The sequence below is a fragment of the Platalea leucorodia genome (genome assembly GCF_965183815.1).
Source record: "Platalea leucorodia genome assembly, chromosome: 2".
Taxonomy (NCBI): Eukaryota; Metazoa; Chordata; class Aves; order Pelecaniformes; family Threskiornithidae; genus Platalea; species Platalea leucorodia.
The window spans coordinates 96,630,430-96,650,898 of record NC_138824.1 but is presented as its reverse complement, the minus strand read 5'-3'; the positions used below and the strand labels follow the sequence as shown (position 1 = coordinate 96,650,898).

The 20,469-nt window shown below is 37.3% G+C and overlaps 1 protein-coding gene across 5 annotated transcripts in view; it reads left to right on the top strand.

Annotated features, from left to right (window-relative positions):
* Nucleotides 1-19,411, top strand: part of PKNOX1 (PBX/knotted 1 homeobox 1) — a 49,206-nt gene extending 29,795 nt beyond the window's left edge. For 2 of the 5 annotated variants that reach the window (XM_082304121.1, XM_082304123.1), the window contains 7 exons: nt 2,688-2,858; nt 4,327-4,426; nt 5,496-5,593; nt 8,011-8,139; nt 9,172-9,248; nt 10,891-11,063; nt 12,046-19,408. In XM_082304121.1, the coding sequence (XP_082160247.1) occupies nt 2,688-2,858; nt 4,327-4,426; nt 5,496-5,593; nt 8,011-8,139; nt 9,172-9,248; nt 10,891-11,063; nt 12,046-12,257 (960 nt within the window). In that variant the 3' untranslated portion in view covers nt 12,258-19,408. Of the gene's footprint in view, nt 1-2,687; nt 2,859-4,326; nt 4,427-5,495; nt 5,594-8,010; nt 8,140-9,171; nt 9,249-10,890; nt 11,064-12,045 lie in introns of all 5 variants that reach the window. The other 3 variants (XM_082304125.1, XM_082304122.1, XM_082304124.1) reach the window with 3 other exon arrangements.
* Nucleotides 19,412-20,469: the final 1,058 nt, after the last annotated feature.

Below are 20,469 nucleotides of genomic sequence, written 5' to 3'. Positions count from 1 at the left end.
TCTTTGTATTACGTTTGTTCAACATGGGTGATTTTATCAGGAGTTTTTGTTTTTTGTTTGTTGTTTTTTGTTTTTTTTTTTTCTTTTTTAGTTTCAAGGAAAAAGTGAACTTCTGCCAACAAATTTAAGTTTGGTTCACCCATGCTGCAAGAGAGCAGGAGCCATATGGCCACAATTAGTGTAGTTGTAAATGAGTAAATAAGTCCTGGTGACAGGCATGGCATATTTACAAAGTTTTGTTTGCCTTCCTAACCACAGTAGTGCGGCTTCCTGTAAGAGTAGTGTGACTGTGTGTGGCTCTGCAGAAACCTGGACAGTGTTACTGATCCTTGGTTTATGGTTAATTTTGACTTTAATTCAATTTTCACTTCAAGTATCAACCATCAATTTGAAACTAAATCTAAGCTGAAGAAAGAACTTTTATTTTTCCTCCAAACAAATGCTAATAAATAAATATGGGTAATGGCTTATGGTAAAAAACCCCTTCTGACTGAGCAAAACTAATCGCTAATACAGTCAAATATTATGTGCCCAAAGGCGTATTTTTGTTACCTCAGTTTTACCTGAATGTTTAAGGCATTCACTAATGTATGTGCTCTGTGTTGGTCTGCCACACCGGAAGAATTTTATAATTTAAGCTTTTTGTGTCTCTGAAACTCTTTGGGTATTGCAGTATTACAGAACAATCGTTAATAATTCTGAAAGGAGCAGAACATCTTTAAACATAGATGACCTTCGTTTTGCATTAAAATCTAGTTAAATTTGCATAGTTTAACCTGGTTGTGTTTAAAGGTACTTAAACACAGTTTAAACAGCAACCACTGCTGAGGGCTGTTTTAGAAGACTGCTGTTTTATATACCTCAGCGCTGGGCCATTGCACTTATTATTTCAAAGGCTTTTGGTGTCATAGGTCGTAAGAGTTACCAGATTTTAATTTGGAGCAACTGCCTCAAGTCTACAGCTCAGATTTTTCTGCAGCTGTGCTTCTAAAGATATATGTGTTGTTGTTTTTTTTTTTTTTTTCTTTTTACCTCTGAGAAGGGATAAGATTTCCTGTTTTGTTACAATTTCATTTTTTTTTCTCCTCTTTATTTTAACATACAATTTTCTACACTGTGTGCGTGTCATACAACTGGAATACCTTCTACTGAAAAAACAGGGAAAAGATCTGTCACAATGAAAGCTGAAGTTGTCACGGTGGAGAGGGGAGTACACACAGGAGTTTGCCTGCCTTGATCTCCTTCAGGTGCTTTGAACAAAGGCAACTTCAGCTTCCAGTTGGCTTCTTTAGTTAGAAGTCATAGGTGGATTAGTTAGTAAGCTATCATTTCTGGTCATTGGATTCAGTGCTCTGGCCAGGTAAATGACCCTTCATATAGAACAAATTTTTCGAAATAATGCTAAAATCAAGCTCTGCACTACGTTTCAAAACTATAATCTATTCAGTTTCATAAAACTGAAGGATATTTTTCTTGGAGATGTGGCATAGCAAGTAAATGTTGGGGATGGCATGCTGTATAAAAAATTAAGTAAGTACTTTGCCAATGTGTTATGTACATATTTGAATGTCCTGGATTTCCTACTGCTTCATGAAAATTTAGACTACCTGGGTTTGGTTTTAGCTTTTGATCTTCTGCCATGACCCTTACAATCACCTAAGCTATTTTTATGCAGTATGTAATACCATTAGCTATCCAAGCTTATGAGTCTTTTTCTTGCAGTAAGCATGATAAGTATTCCCATCACGTACATATCTCCTGTACTTTTTGTTGAAACATGGATTTGTTACTGGGTTTAGTGCTTCGTATTTAATGGTTTATATTTCAGAAACATTCTCCTCACCTGAAAATTCTTAGAAGATTTTACCCCAGAGTTGTTAATCTTTGACATACAATTGCAGAGGAATTTCAAAGCTCTAGGACTGAAGAACTGTTTCATTGCTTTAAGCTTTGTTGAACAATGTGACAAACTTTGGGACCTCTTTATTCTAATTTTATAGAAAAGCAAAAGCTATTTTGTTTTTGTTATAGGTGAGATGGCAGGCCATTTCCTGTATCTTTCACCCTCCCCTGCAATCTGTGTGACACATTTATGCGAAGTCACAGAAGGGTGTTCTCAGTGTATCTCAAATCCATCTGTACACTTTGGTGTTCTTGGGTCAGGGTGTAATGTGGAACTGAACCTGGTACTTCTGATATGTAGCTCAAGATGACTATTGCTTGCCAAGGTTCTTCCAGCCACGCTTTCCAAATAATATGTGTGGATGAGATTACTTTCCTTCACTTTCAGTCTTGTGTGGCGTACGACCCAGATTTGTATGAGGGGGATAAAAGATCACATGGATATGCAGGCTCATTCTATGCTCCATGTATACATTAACTATGCTCTGTCTTCCTAATGTGTCACATGTGACAGAGACAAAGATTACTGTGTTTTGTTTCCCCTGTATGGTGGTTTACGTATGCGGTGGAAAGATACAGGTTTTGTATGTAAACGTGTTCCTTTCACATTTCGGGAGCATAATGGTCAGAGCTAGAGAACTCTAGTCAGCATTTAGCAATTAGTAATTCTGCTTTAATTTGATGGTCTTTGTTACTGGAAAGTAGTGTTTGCTTAAATCTCACATTAAATATTTTTTAAATTAACAGTTATTTTGTTTCTGAGTTTTTTCCAATTCTCTCCCTAGATGGTAAAAGCAATCCAAGTTCTACGTATCCATCTGCTTGAGCTAGAAAAGGTTAATGAACTCTGCAAGGATTTCTGTAGTCGTTACATTGCCTGCCTGAAGACAAAAATGAACAGTGAAACTCTATTAAGTGGAGAGCCCGGAAGTCCTTATTCACCTGTGCAATCTCAGGTATGTTTGAAATACAGTTAAGTGTATTTTTGCTTAGACTTCCTTAGGAAGTTATAACTACACTTCCTGCAGTTTCTTTCACTTTCTCAAAATCAGTTATTTAGAGTAGAAGGAGCTGTATTTTTTTTTGTGCACCTGTATGCCACTGCCTGATGGACAAATTTGTTGAAATGTGCCAGAACATAGTCACTTTTTTTGTCTGTCTTCCTTTTATTATTTTCTCTCAGTTCAGCAAATGGAGATACTCAGAATAGCTTGGATTTGCTATTTTGTTGGAAGGGGGGTAGGAAACAATAAACAAAGTAGAAGGAAAAAAAAATTCCTTGTTAAGAAGGTCTCCTTAGTCTAGTCTGCTTCACTAAAATATTGAAGTGGCTGATACTTTTTATGCACAATCTGTATTCTGGAACAAATAGACAATATCTGATGGATTATAGTTGCAATATTTGAGATGTATGTCATTGCATGTCACCTGGGGTGACTGTGTAGTTATGAACACTGCCCATTTCTATACATGTGAACCTCAGTTTATAATTGTTGACATTACCTAAATGCAATAGCCAATTGCATTTTTTTTTTTTTTGTAGTAAATTGACAGCAGTTAATTAACAACAGTTAGTATGTTATGGTTGATGCTTCTGCTGTTAGATGCTGGAAAGAGAGCCCTGCCATCCGAGTACCTACTAGATACCTAGTCTTAGGGGATGGTCCTTCTCTGACTTACTAATGTGTCTGATGCTATGTATTCTGAAAAGCCTCAATGACTTCTAAACTTTGCTGTCTGGACTCCTTACTTAGGTTTTGGTGTCTGGAAGTGTGGAAAGGAGAGTCTAAAATCAGACAAAAACAACTTTTAAAAGACGTTTTTTGTATGTCTGTTACAGTCTTCTGTAGAGACAGGAGAGACTGAATTTTGCATTTGGTAACATCAGAGATGATTCATACATATTAAGGAATGTGTAAGAGTTTGCATGCTCAGGGTTGAGTAAGAACTATCCTGAGCAGAATAAAACATACTGGACATACTGAATACTTAATACATTATTTTGAAATTGAAGGAATTAAGGTAATAACTAAAATTCTAAAGCTTTGATGCTTGTAATAACAGCATCAAGGGTTCATTTCATCTGTCTTTTTTCCCTTGTGCCTTTGGAAACTGTTTCTCTTAGTATTTACGTAGAATCATTTCTCTCCTAAAATTTCTCAAGATAGTTTTATGTCTTTTCTAACAGTTGCTTTCATGAGGGTTTTCAAAGGTAATGGTTGGTGATAATGAGAAAGTTAATGTAGGTAATGATGAACCTCTAATGAAGTTTCTTTCTCTTTGAAGTTAATCCTGTGATTAAACTCCAAATGTATTTTTAGAGCCAAAATTACACAAGCATGCTTTATCGCCTTAAAAAAAAAAAAAAACAAAACAACAAACTTTAAAAAAAAATGCAAGCAACTAATTGTTTTATTTTTCTAGCAAATTCCAAGTGCCATTGCAGGCACACTCAGTCCCCAAGGGATTATGGTGCCAGCATCAGCATTGCAGCAGGGAAATGTAACTATGGCAACAGTAGCAGGTATGACACAGTAAAGAAAAACTGGCACCTTGCTCTTCATTTTGGTTTCTTTTACGGTTGTTACAAAAAATACATAAATAGTTTTAAAAATGTGTTTTTACTCGAATACCTGAAAAGTTGTTATACAGTCAAGTGCCTTGCTGGTTTCTGAATGTTCACCTAATTTATACATGTACCAAGTATGCATATGTGAGCGGAGGTTATGTACATATAATATTAAGAGATCTTCCTGTGCAATGCTACTTTTGTTAAAAGACATTTCAGAGACTAGGGTGTTTTACTCTTCCCCCCCCCCCCCCCCCCAAAAAAAAAAAAAAAAAGGGAATTCTGTTTAACAAAAACATGCATTACCTAAAATATCACACTTGCTAGCTGTCTCATGCTCTATGGAGTTTGGAACCACACCTACAAGTCTGTGAAATCCTTGATGTCCAAGTTGTTCTACTATTCAGTTCAAATGTCATCTCCATACAAATGTTTTATCTTGCTTCTAAGCAAGGTTTTAAAGCAAACGAACAGAAAAAAACCGCTTGACTACAAATGCAACAAAGCAATGCAGTCTGCTCCTACAGCACATACTTCCAGAGAGGTGATCCGGAGACACAATATGTGCTTTGTGGCTTTGGTGCCCAGGACCCTCTATGCATTCACCAAGATTCTGTCACCTAAGTTGACCTGAACACCTAGGTGTCACCCAGCTGACTGCCCTAACCAGTCGACACACAGAGGTGTGGTTTTGGTGTTGTGACCCTTGTTGGCCGAAGAGTTAGCTCAGTTAAAACGATGAACTATTTTATAGCCTGATAGTCATGGCATTTTCTGTTGCAAATAGATTTAGAATGCCTAAAATACAGGGAAACAATCAAATTTCATACTGATTTTTGTGGATGGAAAAAATTTTAGTGTAGCAAAGAGCACATCTTGCATGCTTACTAGAAACGAATAGTTGATATATTATCAAAACTGTTGTGTTGTCTGCAGTGCTGATGTGTGTGTGTGTTTGTTTAAAGAGAATAGTATTTGAAGGGCTTTTACTTACCTATAATCTTTGTTGCTGTTTTGTTTTAAGGGGGGACAGTGTATCAGCCAGTCACTGTGGTCACTCCACAAGGTCAAGTGGTGACACAGGCACTGTCACCTGGGACTATTCGTATCCAGAACTCTCAGGTTTGTTTCATGGGCTTCACAGAATAGTATTCTGCGTTCAAATAAATCTCACTGGTTTTAGGAGTTTTGGTTTAAATTTGACACGCTATCAGAATGAGCTCTGTGTACACACACATAGTAACTAATGTAAAATTAATGCAAGCACTGCTATAGGAGTTACAAGTTGTATAACGTGGCATAAGGTCCCAGGCAGGTCTCCCTTGCCACGATACGTCATCATAGTTCCTACCTGTTAAGTATCTTTTTCTTACTGATGGCAGAAAAGTATAGGTACATGGATTTATAAAACAAAACAAAACAAAAAAAACCACCACAACAACAACAAAAAAAACCCACCCCCAAACCCAACAAACAAACAAAAGCCCACCACCACCACCAAACCAAACCAAAAAACCCTCTGAATTAAATAGGCACTTTTTCAATGATTAAAACTTTTCTAATTGTTGAACTAGGTTTATGCTGGATAGATTTACTGTATTGCATTATGGTGCCACACTGCTGTTGTCAGAAGTTTGACTTTTTATCGTGATGGCAACCACTAGTACTGTGAAACTGTATGTATTTCAGAATTTATGTATGTTGAGAAGCATTTTGCCATAAAACCTTCAAAATACTCCGTTGAGACTATGGGAGATCCTCACACTGGGCTCATTATATCATAACCTAAAAGATAAGGGCCAGCACTCTTTTTTTGGGGAGGCTCTTAACAGTCGGATCTGGACAGCTCAAACAAACAACTAAGGAAAAGCAAACATGAAAACTAGATCATCTTCAGTTATGGAAAACCTTGCTAGCTTTCTCTTGGAGCAGGAAGTGGTAAATCAAATCTTCCAGGAGTCTGGAGTCAATTAAAAATGTGAATGAGGAGCTACCATCTCCACAGCATAAAATCTGTTAGTAATCACTGACTCACTGTGTTCTCTTCTTCCTTCTTCTGACCTTCCAACCAAAAAAGTATGCTTAGAGTATTCTTACCTTCTTTTTATTGGCAGTAGCATGTATGTACTTGCCCATATTCCTCCCTAGAATGCATGCAGTTCTGTCCTCAGATACCTTTTCAAAAGCAATGTGTAAAATTACTCTCCTAGACTGAAGTGTTTTTGAAGAAAAATGCTTTTTATACCTCTGATTAAAAAAAACCCAACAAAATAAACAAAAAAAGGGCTTGACCTTCTATATATGTATCTGTGGCTACTCTTGATGTTAGGAATCTCCAAACCCACCTATACATAGGTTTGAACCTGTATTCCTTGTTACCCATAGGAAATCCTTCTTCAAATTCTTCTTTTTAGTGTTTCAGAATGCTGTGGAGGTAGGGGAAAAATACTGGAGGAGAGCTATTGAAAGTTCAGTATAAAACCTCCATATACAAGCAGATTATTTAGAATGTAAAACGTTATTTTGGAAATAAAAGTATGCTCCAAATATACATTTGTTGTAATTTGGTAGCTTAAACCTCGTTTAAAACTTGTTTCGTACAGGACATAGACATAATGACCGGCTTGACAAAATTTTTCTGTATTGTCTGAAAAACCTGATTTAGAATGATTTCAGTTATAATTGTCTGAAATAGAACCTCATATGCAATTTATATGCTGTTTCTTCTTATCTCTGCATAAGCATTTAAGAACATATTCCCTAATGTTCAGATAACCGATGTGCAAATGATTTGATGTCTCCATAGGAAGTGAAAAAGAAAGCAAAAGTGAGAAATAAATATGAACCTTTAGGAAAATAGTAAGAGTTGTAAAGTGAATTAAGGGTTCTACTGTATATACTTTCTTGCTCTTTGAGAATTTAGATGAATTTATTTAGCAGGACCTTTAGCATCTTTGTTTGCAACTCTAGTATAATAATTCATTTTACTTTAAGTCCTTTGTTTAAGTCTTAAATCAGTACTATTTTACAGCTTCCATAGTTGTTTGTTTGCACACAGTGAGTATATTCAGCATTGTGTTTTTCAATTGCTCTTCACATGTGCAAATGACTACACAGGGAGACAAGGCAATCGGGTCCCTAGGGCAGTGTAGATTAGTACAGTGGATTACTAATCATTAGTACAGTGGATCATAGGTGGATTTTAATCTAAATTATAGTAAATCAGCATTTGGCTGTTGTCACAGGATCACATACACAGCCTGATAACAGCTGTAATTCTTACAACAGAAGTTACATGAAATGTGAAAACTATAGAAATCCAATACAGCATTTTCCTTGGATAAAGACATTTTGGAATGCTATTGTAGGAAAGCTGCTATTGTAAGTCTTCCCTAACAAATAAAGTAGCTTTTTATAATCAGCATGCCTCAAGCCTAATTTCTTTTCATTCCTTCTATAAACGAGTTATTCATACATTGATACAGAATACTGCTATTACTATGTTAACTGCCTTATTTCTTCTAAAATTATATGTGCAGCTTCAGTTGCAATTAAACCAAGATCTAGGCATCTTGCATCAAGATGATGGCTCATCAAAAAATAAGAGAGGAGTTCTTCCCAAGCACGCTACAAATGTGATGAGATCTTGGCTTTTTCAGCACATAGGGGTAAGGACTGGACATGATCAGGAGTCACAGGTTTTTATGTAACTCTTTCATGTGGTCTCTTATGATTTTGCTTCATAAAGAAGGTGAATTTATTCTGTTGTCATTTGTGTAATCTCAGTTCAGTTTTCCCTGAAGTCATTTGGAGTAGTTCCACAGTCTAATGTCAGTTGATTTTATTATTATTTTAATAAGGATGTTACATTTGTACCTCATGATCTCAATAAACATTGTTAAAAGGGATCTTTCTTCATTTCATTGTGTGGAGAACTTAATGCTCTCTACACCCTGGTTCATGGCACAAGGGAAAATAGTTCCATCTGTGGTTTGTGGGGTTTTTTTTGTAGAGGAGAATTTTGAATTTCCTGGCTTTATCTCCTTTCCAACAGTCCTTCTGATGTGTACCAAGTGTGGTAACACTTGGGCTTGTGCTTTCTACTTGTACTTTCAATAGAACGTCTTTCCTTTGCATAAATACTTATCTTGAAAGGAAAAATGGGTCTCAAGTTATATCACAATGTTTAGTTGATTGATATTTTGTCTTTTACAACTATTTTACAACAGACAAATGATACAGGGAAACTGCATGTACACTTCTTACGTTATGTACACTCTCTTCATCTGTTTAGTTCAGAGTAGCTTTATGTAACTAGAAAATGCTTGTCAGTACTCTCATATGACATTGCCTTTAGACAGCATAACTAATCAGATCTTATCACATGCTGTGTTGCCCAGGGATCACGCTGTTTAATAAAGACTGTCAGCCATGAGAAGCTTTTTCTTCTGAATTACACATCAGCGGTTTAATGGTATCATATACATTTTCACAGATGAAATCATTTTTGTGTAGTAAAGCACTCTTTGTTAAATGATTTTTATCTATAAAAGTTTGTGAGGTTTCTGAAGTCTGGTTTTTAACAAGTCAGATGGTCTTAATCTAGCAGCTTTAATCGGTTGTAATAAAGGAGTCCTTATTTTTGATGAGGAGATGAAACAAGCTTATGCCTTTCTTGTTTGTTTTTTTGTCCTATTTAGCATCCATATCCAACAGAGGATGAGAAGAAACAGATTGCAGCACAAACAAATCTGACACTACTCCAGGTTAACAACTGGTAAGAGCAAAAACTCTTACTTAAATATCTGTCATTGTCTCCACATGCTTACAACATAGAGAAATTGTTCAGATGTCCAAGTTACACTCTTGAGTTGAACTTACTGTTCTACATATGTTACAAAATATGTATAAAAAATACAAGAATTATACACTGATACACAATCATATTATTTTTTAGTAAGGTATAATAATACTTGTGCCATTTAAATTATGTAAGGACTTCAGAAAACTTTGCAACGTTAAGGAATTACATTCTGTTCTATTGCTGAAAGAGATGGAAGTACTCTCATGTCTATTCTGCAAGTAAAGCAATTGAAATTTAAAGGCGTTTAGTGACCTGAAGCTCTGAAAAGTGTTCTCTGGTAATCATGGTTGCAAATGTTTAAGAAGTTACTGTCAACAGACATTCATTCTGCTCTTGTCTCAAAGGATGCTGTCCTCTCAGCAGTCATGGAGAGTGTCAGTACTTCAGCTACCCTAGTTCATGGTTCAACATGTTTTAGCATGTCTTATCTTCACTAGAGGTTTAAGATAATACACCTGTCCCTGCAGAAGAGAGGTGTGAGGGTGCTGACATGCATCCTATTCTGCTTATGGGATTGGTTCCTAAAATTATTGCAGCTAAGTCCAACAGGGATCTTCCTCAGATTTCAAAGATGATGCTGGCTGCATTGCTGCAGAGGGGTCCAGTGGGGAGATACTCAAGATAGTGGCAGTACACTGGTTCCAAAAGTGGAACAGTGTAACTCTGCCTGTGTGACACAGTAGTAATGGAGCTCTGTGGTACTGGGAACCAACTAATGTCTCTGCAAAGCACTGCATTACACCATGCGGGCCTGCCAGCTGCACCCTGCTTCCTTCCATTGCAGGTAAAGATGGGTCCTGGATGTGTTTTGTCAGATTTAGCAAGGGATGCTATCCTCAGTCAGCTGTGGCTGGCAAGGAGTTGTGGCTCCTTGCCACAGCTAGCTATGTTGAAATTGATTCAGTTAACTGCTGGTAGCCAAGTGAGATGTGGTTTAAATATTTTCTTGTTCACTAGCAGAAAAGGGAAGGGCAGCAATTAGCATGCTAAAGTAAACAAGTGAAAATCAGGGAATGAAAAAGAATTGGGAAAGATCAGAAAAATGTGTTTGCTATTGTCTCCTGGATCAGGATCCAGACCTCGGAAAGCAAGGGAGCCTGGAAAATAAGTAATGTGGGAGCTTAAGGAAGTAAATGAAACCAGACCAAACAAACTAGGTTAGGCAGGGGCTAGATTTTAGGTGAACCCTAATGAGAGGAGTATCAGCTTTCTGAGCTGTGCTGTCAGCAAGTTTTCTGGTGCTTAGTTTTTAATAAGATCTTGAAATGTACATCTGTCATGCTGTCTGGAGAATTTCCCCATCTGAGGTGGGGGGGGAAAGTGCTGCTAGCAGCAAAATGATAGAAGTACTTTCTTAGCTAGTTTGCCAAAATCAAAGGATGCCAGTATTCTAGGAGCAGTTTTACACGTTAAAAAGAATGTAAAGCCAAGCTGGTAGGGAGAAGATTTTATAGTCCTAATTTTCTGTTTTCACGCTGCATACTTTGTGAGTCTGAGAGAGAAAGAATTTACAGCCAACTGCTCATAAGTACTTCTTGTCTTTGCTTGTGTTTAGGTTTATCAATGCTAGAAGGCGAATTCTTCAGCCGATGCTGGATTCCAGTTGTTCTGAAACTCCGAAAACAAAGAAGAAAACAGCTCAGAACCGACCGGTTCAGAGGTTCTGGCCTGACTCCATTGCCTCAGGAGTTGCTCAGCAGCAATCTAACGAGCTCACAATGTCAGATGGTAAGGAGAACTGGCTAAACCACAGATTATAAGGTTAATTCCTCTGTAACAGGAAAGTGAAGGGTTTGATGCCTTTGGAGGGAGGGGAACTTTCTGATATTTCAATATAAATGTGTGTTTAATCTGGAAAAACATAACAGAAATGTGTCAATCTTTCCCTCCTTAAAATTTTTCTGTGTTTTGGGGGTTATTCAATTGGAATTTATGTTGAGAGACTGTTGCTTTTGTTTCAGAAGTTATGAAACAACAGAACAAAGATTAGATGTGCAACTAAGTTCCCTCAGTGTGTGTATGCATGTCAGTTGCATTCGGTTTGATTAGCAGTGTTGGACTGCAGTTTCAGTTTCATGACTCTCCATCCTCTTCACATTCCTTTCACTGTTGCTAGAGGGACTGAGCGTCTGCAATTCTATATGCCTCGTGTGTTTCAAGTTGAGCATTGAGAAGCAGAGAAATGTAATGGAGCCTCCAAAGACTTGGACTGAAGTAACTTCCTTAGCATCAGATCAAACAAATAGACTCAATTTAAGAAAGATAAATAACTGCCTTAATCTCAGGACCATCCTTTCTGACCTACCACCTGCTGCTTTATTCTTTTCCAGTTTGTAGCAACTTTTCCCTCAACCTCTGCTGGATCTGACAACAGCTTTATCTATTTAAGTCACCTTGAATCTCTGTGTAAACACTCCATTTTTTTTGCAATTAATTAGGCCGGAATGCTTTGCAGAAATGGTCTTGTGATGACTTGATTGGAGAATTGCTGTAATGGGTGTCCATAACACAGCTAAGTTTAAGACTTCTGGCCAACTTAATTCTGGCATTTTCTGATATTTAAGTGTTTGACAACTTAGCTTTTATTTTAATTTAGTTCCTTAGGTTTTCTTCCTGTTGATTAGAAACAAACTCTGTTATATATAAATAGGTATTACTTAAAATTAGAAACCAAGAAAGATGCTAAAGTACTACAATTGTGCTTCTGCAGGTGCTGTCGTAACAATTACAGCTCCAGTCAACATGAATGTAGACAGTCTCCAGTCTTTGTCATCCGATGGTGCTACTTTGGCTGTTCAGCAAGTTATGATGGCAGGGCAAAGTGAGGATGAGTCTGTAGACAGCGGTGAAGATGATGGAGGAGATCTCTCAACAACAAATATCAGTGGGCTGGTCTTGGATAACAGCGATTCTCTGCAGTAGGAAGCAAGAGAGTGTGACAAAATGTTTAGGAAAAAGAATGGACTGACTGACTGTTTTTATAGTTTGCACAGCAAACATTTTACACAAGTTTTATTTCTAATATGTTTTATATGTAGATATAGAAGGGTGCACTTTTTTGTATTTCATAGTAAGCTTAAAGAGTGTTTTTGCAGGTGCAGCAACTTCTTTCAAATGTGTTTTTTCATTTTTTTTCCTTTTATTTCAGAAAATTATATCCAGTAATATAAAGAACCACATTAGCACCCCTTTGTTCTATGAATTGGAAGTGCTGCAATTTCTAAAGAATGATGCAGTTTCAATGAGTGCTGTTATTTAACACAGCTCTTGATGGGCAGGTGATGTAAATTTAAAGCATGTGACACTAGTGTGTGGAACTTGACCATTAAGTTAGATGCATATATTTGAAAGATGCTTCTGCACCTTAAAAACTGCTAGTCTGAGGTGGACAGCAACACACATAAAAAGAAAATGTTGATGTGTGATTCAGTAGCGAATGTATGGCAATTTAAATAAGTTTAGTTTCTCTCATAGTCCGTGAGCCTGTTTATCATTTGCTATAAAAACTCCTATTTTTACCTTGCCGGGGTTATTGGATAAAAAATATTTTTATAAATTCACTAGGAATTGGGATGATGACTGTATTAAGCAAGAGGGGAAAAAAAAAAAAAAAAAAAAGAATTTCCAGAGGGGAAAAATAAATGTTTAGTATTCCTATTTGGAAGGTCTGAAAGCTGACCAAATTTAATAAACAAGCCTATGCTAGCATTCTATGATTCTCAGCTATCCCACAGTGATATACTATATTTGATAATAGCATAAGAAGGGCCCACTGTTTGATGGGGTTTTGATATTGTCAAACATTGATTTATATTATGTGTAAACTAATAGTCAAATTACATTAACTCTGTATCTAGACTTGTATCTGAAGATATTTGCTAAATGAGTATTCAGGTAAGTAAATTCAAATACCCACAACTTTTCCAGTTATTAGAGAAATTTAACAGTTTATAGTTTGTACAACTGAATCTGAAAAATGAAAAGTTGCCTATTATACAGTCATGAATTCTGCTGTCACTCTGCTATTTTATTGCATTTGAAATATTTTCCCCTAATACAAAAAGAAATATAACTTATGGATTTATATAAAATTTCTTCAAATCTGAAGGTTACTACCAGAATATACAGCAGGCTTTATTAGAGTAGAAAATCCTTGTGTGTCATTTAAAAATGAAGAGCTAGTTATGAAAATGCCTCTTTTTTTTTTTTTTTTTTTTTTTTGTGGTAACAGTTCATTTCTTTTTTTCCCCTAAGTTTGGAAGTTTGGAGTCTGTGTCTGTCTATCCATGAACACTTACTTTTGGAACTTTGTATTTCCCATTGTTAAGTACAAATAACAGACTCCAAAAGTCTCATGGTAAGATCAACATCCTCTTTTCCCCCTGTCCATTTGTCACAATGTTGGGTTAGGTCAAAGCCAGAACTTCCTTCTGATTTAGACCAAATCTAGTCGCATTTCTAACGCGACAGGGAGAAAGATGTTAACTTTTAGAATCTTTAGACATTGTATTTGAGCAAAGCCCTTTGACAGATGCAAATATTTAATTGAATACTCAATTTCTGCTTCACAAAACACTCAGGCATGTGCTTAGGTCATATTGATTTCAGTAGGATTAACGCATGTACTTTTTGACATGCTGAATTGGTTGGAAGCTGGTCTTTAAAGATTGTCTTCCAAGGCAATTATAAGTTGGTATGAAAAAAAATTTCAGAAAGAACTGTCAGTAGCATTGGCATACATACACGGAGAATAATACTAGTTTTCAATGACTAGTAGCTGTTTTGAAGAATTGGTGTTGGGTTTTACTCAACGCAAGTGATGTTTCTGCTATGATCTTTTGCTTATTCCTATCCGAGGATCTTGCTTCTTAGTTCAAATGCTGTAATGATCTACTCTAGCTGGAGTAGTAATTTCTAAAGAATTTGTTTTCTTTTAATTTCTCTGCTTTGCCACTAATGCGCCATGTTTGTTAAAGAACATAGTAAATGAATAATGGAAGATTTAATTAGGAGAGCTGTGACACAGCATAACTGTCTCAAAGGCTATTGTCAAATCCAGTTTGACCCCAAAACATATAAATAAGACCGATATCGTGTACAACTTCATGCTGCTTTGGAAACATTCGACCTACTGCTCTTACAAAGGATAACTGAGATGACTAAAACTGAGAAACAGATTCAGTATTTTTCTTAGGTTTTGATTTCACTCTGTAAGTGCTTCATCACCCCCACAGTTTCCATTATATAGTAGGTTATATTTGTTGCTTTGTTTGAGGTTTTTATTCAGATACCCTTGTTCCTATTTAACAGTGCGTTAGAGGCAGATGAATAGTCTACTTCTCAGTGTGTACAGGCCTATGGACAAATACGTGCTTTTCCAAATCAACCTATGCTGGAGGAACAGGCCCTTTCTCTTCATCTCCTTTCCGTCCCTGACCAGTTGTTGCTGCTTCAGATCTCCCAGCAGAGCCTTCCCCAGCCGGCTTGAAGGTAGTCTAGGAAGCAGCTCAGCCGGCAGATCTGTTGGGGTGGCTAGTAGCCAGCAGTGAAAGGAAGGGTAAACCAAAATGGGCAAAAACCTTCTGTGGTTTGGAGTTAATGTGGCAATGGGCATTTGCCCACACTTCAAAACTATGAGAACTGAGATCTTAAAAAGAGAGAGGGTATTAAAACACTTTAATATCTATACAGCTGGCCGGAAGAGGGTTCAGGCATATGTAGTTTATGTGCCACTTGGAACTCAATGGGAAACAACCAGGCATCAGGGTTTGCAAACTTCTGAAAGTTTATTTTTCAGAAAGAAACTGTTATCTGGTTAGCTTTTTTATTCCCCCCACCTTACGTGCAGCCAAAGTTTTATTCTTCTGAAACATTTGCGACCTTGTTTTCAGCTAGTTTATCAATACCTGGAAAGTGAAGTTTACAGAATTTACAGTGGAAGGGAGAATATGGAATAGTTTTACTGTCAAATTAGAAACATAAAAACATAAGGGACATGAATTCTTAAAACTGAAAAGGCTTTACCAATGTAATCAAAGGTATTGCTTAACATACGGAACTCAAACCTTGTCAGTGAGAATTCTGTAGTGGGTATGAATTGCACAGAAGTGCTTTTTCTTCTCACAATTTGAAAAAAAAAAAAAAAAAAAAAAAGAAAAAGTAGTGTCCTTCCTTTTTTGCTGTGTAAGAGGGATTGTTGGTTTAAGCAAAGCATCACTATTCAGGAAAGGTACACGTTTACATTAGTTAAAAACTCTTTATAGGGGACCTGACTTCAAACCCATCTATAATTCCTCTTCCCCACCCCCAATTAAAGTCACGTTCATATGCAATAGAACTAATTTGTTTTTAAAATCAATGTAATTCTTCTGCAATTATGATTATTGAACCTTTTAAATTTTTTTCAACGTAATCTAGATCAGTAACCCAAAACAGGGTTCTCAGTCCAGTTTTTCCAAGATTGCTGTAACAGGCAATGCAATTTCCTGTTGTTTTTTAACTTTCGAAACATTGCGTTTTAGTAAATCAATTCCAAATTGATCAGGATATATTTTTAAATGACTGTTCCAAAGAAATAATCATGTTGGAAAACATGTAGAATCGACAGGCATGGCTCTGGCTCTGCAGAGAGTTTCCTAGATCTGGAGACTGGGTCAAAGTGGAGTCCTGCTGACTTCAGGGAGACTCCATGAGGTGGCACGTCAGGCTGCATTTACCTTGTTCTGGTCCTTGATCACTATCAGGAACCTTTTGGAGACCCCTCAACTTTATCTTGCCTGCATACCTAGGTTTTCTTCCGGTGGAAACCAGGGTATGGACGAAGAGCTTAGAAGTGCAGGGATTCGTGTTGACCTGGTGTCCACCACATACCGTTTTGATGTTCAAAATATGGCCAGAAGGCAGACCTACACTGAGGAATTCGAGTTCCCAGTTCCTGTGCTTTAAAAGTTGCTTCAGGTTTATGGACATTCTAGTGCAGTAGGGCCACAAAGACTTAATGCATGAATAATATATCTATTTGTTTCTTTAATCACATGGAAAAAGAATTAGAAGGCAGTTCAGTTTCCCGACTCTATGAACCTGACAGCCCAAAGGATGAAACAAAGCCTTTCCAAGGGATGATAGCTTCATAAAACCATTAGACTTGTAGCACTTAAACAAACAAACAAAAACTCAAAACACCCTGGTATTTTGAAAAATTGGAACACATGCATTTAATTGTAATTAAAGTTGATTTAAGATTTATTTTCTGAAGCTGAGTTGTCTTGGGAGAAAAAATGAATAAGTATTTGTCTATGCAAGACATAAATGTCAAAAATGTGTGAATTACCCATTTTTAGGTACTGTATTGTTATTGTCTTTCTCACTTCTGTTACTTTGATTAGTCTTTTAAACCTTTCAGCCTTCTATTCAGCTTAGTTTTTAGAGTTGAATAGGCAAAATGTAGTTTTGAAATCCTGTTGGAAATGTAACTGATCTTCGTTCCCTCATGAAAATCTCGCATGTTAAACAATTAAGTGAAATGTTTTGGTTTCCTTAATAATAAATTCAAACTCTCACCACCTCCTAAAAACAGAGCATATCCATGAAAATGCAGGTTTAATTGTAGCGTGCAAATGATCAAGTCATCAGCCTTGTGCTGAATACACTTCGCTCTTTACTGCTCAGTGTAGCTGAAGAGTAAAGCAGGTTGGTTTTGCCAAACTCGAACGCCGTGTGGATTCCTTTCCCCCTCCCTCCCTTGCTAACCTCCTTCGAATAGGTTTTGGGTTGTTTAATTTTTAAGTCCTAAAGTAACGTGATCATCCAGTGTAAAGTGTAGTGAAATGGGCACTAATGTGCTTTTAAGTGATTGCCCAAATCATGGTATTTGTTCATTCTTGTCACCTGGAAATATAAAAATCTGTTCCTTTTTTGTGACTTAGTTCTTTAGGACCTGCTGAGTGATCACAGCTGGTTTTGCCAGAGAAAAGCAAAGTGCGAGAAAGCGGTGAAATGCCTTACCGAGCTTGTAGACTACTATAAAGATACTGACTTCATGTTAATAGAATCCAGAGTTTTCAGGTCGTGACAGAAGTCGCCCATAAATCTTTCTATGGGTTAGCAACATTTGGTCTACACAATCGACAATCTTTTAAAGTGTGAAGCCTGTAACTTTTTTTTTTTTTCCCTTGGTTGTTAGGGGATTTTGAAACAACTGATCTATCAAGGGATAAAATTAAAAATCAGAATATACTTCATGGATGATTTATTTTTACACTACTATTCTCTGTGAACTGAAAAAGCACATTTTTAAAGCAAAGCATTTTCACTACTTTAACATTAACAGTATTGTTTGGCTGAAAGACAAATACGTTTTCATTAACCAGTTCTTGGCCAGGGACAATCCTCGGCCTTTTTATTTGTTTGGGTTTTCTTGTTTATGCAAATGAAGAAAAATGTTTACTAGTTCTTACCAGTATGGGGATTTTTATTATGCTTTTGTAATGCAGGAGCAGCTTCAATGAAAGAAAGAATTAGCAGGTAAATAGTCCATAATGTGTGTGTGACTTTGGGGTTTTTTTGTTGTTGTTTCAAAATTGTCAATTAAAATGGCATGGACATCAAACTTTCACCAATGGTTCCAAGCATATATGGGAGCGAAATATTTGAAAAGACTTCCCCCTGTGCACGTCCCAGGTGTTAACTTGTTTAGCCAGAGAGACTGTAATGCATTTGTAAAATTACCACGTTCTACTAGATCAGAAATCTTCAAGAAATGAGCAGCCTTTTTATTACAAGATAGAGATTCCTCTCTAGCAAGGAACTCAAACTCATTTCACCCAGGGTGTATGAGTCTTACTCCGCAAAGACGAAGGCAGACATGGGTGCTCTGAAGATGAGATGTACTTCTGCTTAGCGCCGAAGCATTATTTATTCCCGCTTTTGCTTCCCCGGCACCTGGCGCGGTGACGTCCAAGTGTGATCCCCAAGCTGCGCAGCCCGGTGCACCTGGCTGAGGGGGTCCCGCGCCTGACCACGCTGGCTAGAGCAGGTACGGCCTCGCGACGCCGAGCCAAACTTTTACAGCTGTTTAATTACACCAGAACACGTCCGCCAGGATTTTGAATCATACTTTGTTCTTAAAGGGTTAAGCTGTGATTACCTGAGCAGTATGTGTTCTAGACGCAGGAGTATTTGATCATTTCTTTGTCTGACATTAAAAGAGTGAGTGAGAATAACCCCTGGTGGTGTCGTTGGAAATAGTTTTAACTCCACTGCTGCCAGGGAGCCATTTTTTTTCCTTAATCTGAAGAGAATAAATAAACCAACCAACAAACAAACAAAAAACTGTAAAGCAGATTATTTCACCTAAATTATGTCCAGTATGGTGTATTCCTAGTCTGTTGGTTCCAGGTTCCCCTGAAAGATGAATCCCCTTCTTCAAGAAGGCCATTACAGGAGTTAGAAGCGTGGTCATAAGCAACTGATGGGCCCGTTTGCTTTTGTGGAGCACCTGTTTACAAAACAGGAATCCTTCAGTGTGCGATTTAGGGCTGTTTCCAAACACCCCTCTTTGTGGAAAACCAGAGCAATATCCTCAATGCTAAAACGAGCAAAAATAAACTCCATGTGCAGTGTAAAGCGAGGGTTCTGCAAAAAGTAACAGATCAGGCTGGAACACGTACTAGGTACTGCGCTATTTATTCACATCCATATTTAAATTCATGCAAGTTCAGTGCGTGCAGGATTAAGCCTGTGGTGTACTTAAAAACGAAATTATAAACCATTGTTTAGATACCCCACTAAAATCTGAAAGCAATGTGACCTTCGTAGGTCAGGTATGGTTTGTCTTCCTCATGCCACTAAGATGTAGTCTAGAGTTTATGAAGTAATCGGGGGAAATCTCCTATGGATATTTATCGTCCCTGTTGGTCTTCGGGCTTTTCTGTCACTACTAGCGCAAGTCGGAAGATCAGGCCCTTGGACCGACTCCTGACCATTATTCCTAGCACACTTTTTGGTAAGTGACCGCTGAATCCTAAATATAAACTGATGCATATACTACATGTGAATGTGGTAATAAAATTGAATTTAGAGACATTTTTGTAAAGATCCAAGCATTTTTAAACTTAGGTTTTTAATAGTTGTAAAAAATATGCAGATCGTAGTTAAGAAACTTGTGATTGACTTACATGCTGGTTTTGCTGCCCGCCCCCCCCCCCCAACCTTTCACTATGAGCTACAAACCGCAGAGACTCTCCTTCATGTCTAAACATTCGTCAAATTATGTTTACTATGCATTTCTGCGTAGCTCAGTTTATAACGTCGTTTGGTCTTTAAGATTTAGGCCGCTCACTTTCAGCAGAGGCTAGCACACAGAAAAGACAAGGGGACTGAATTGTATGTGTGATTACAGAAGCAAAGTAATTACTGCACAGGTACTGATTTGCCTAAGGTACTTAGGAGTATATATGGCTCCAAATTAAGGCCAGGAAGGGGAGAGAGAATATTTCTGTTACTGGTGTCTCGCAGTATTTTTATATTGGAACAAGAGGGTGGTTGGTTGGTTTTTTGGTACACAAAAGGACTATTTTGCACAGCTGATTCTGATTAACCTTCTTAACCCAGTACTATAGCTGGATTGAGACCTGAAAGCTCTTGAAACTTTTTAAGAAGCATCATCAAATAAAGCTCGGAGATTTTGAGGAACTGGGTTGGCAATAGATAGTACCTGCGCTGCCTTTTCGGACGCTGGGGAACCGCTACTCCTTGTAAGGACTCACTTGTAAACGCAGTGACACTTTAAACAGCTACAGAAATAATAATTTTCCCCGGAGATTCTCCATTCTGTTTTCAAACAACTGTTTTTGTATTCCTGTTCTTTTTTTTTTTTTTTTTAATCACCCTTTCCTTTCTTCGAAAGCTGGCAACAATTAATCCTTGATTACATGCCCTAGACTTTTTCTGTGTCTCTTGAGCTTTTCAACTGTGAATAGTGTTGAATAATGACTCCGCCAATCACTCCAAGATTCAAAGCCAGCTTTGCTGGAAAAAGCCCAACAACCTTACAGAACAGAGTTGTGAATGCTACTATGAATGCAGTATTGGAATGGTGACTAAAAATAAGCTGTCCTTAGCGTAGATGCACAAC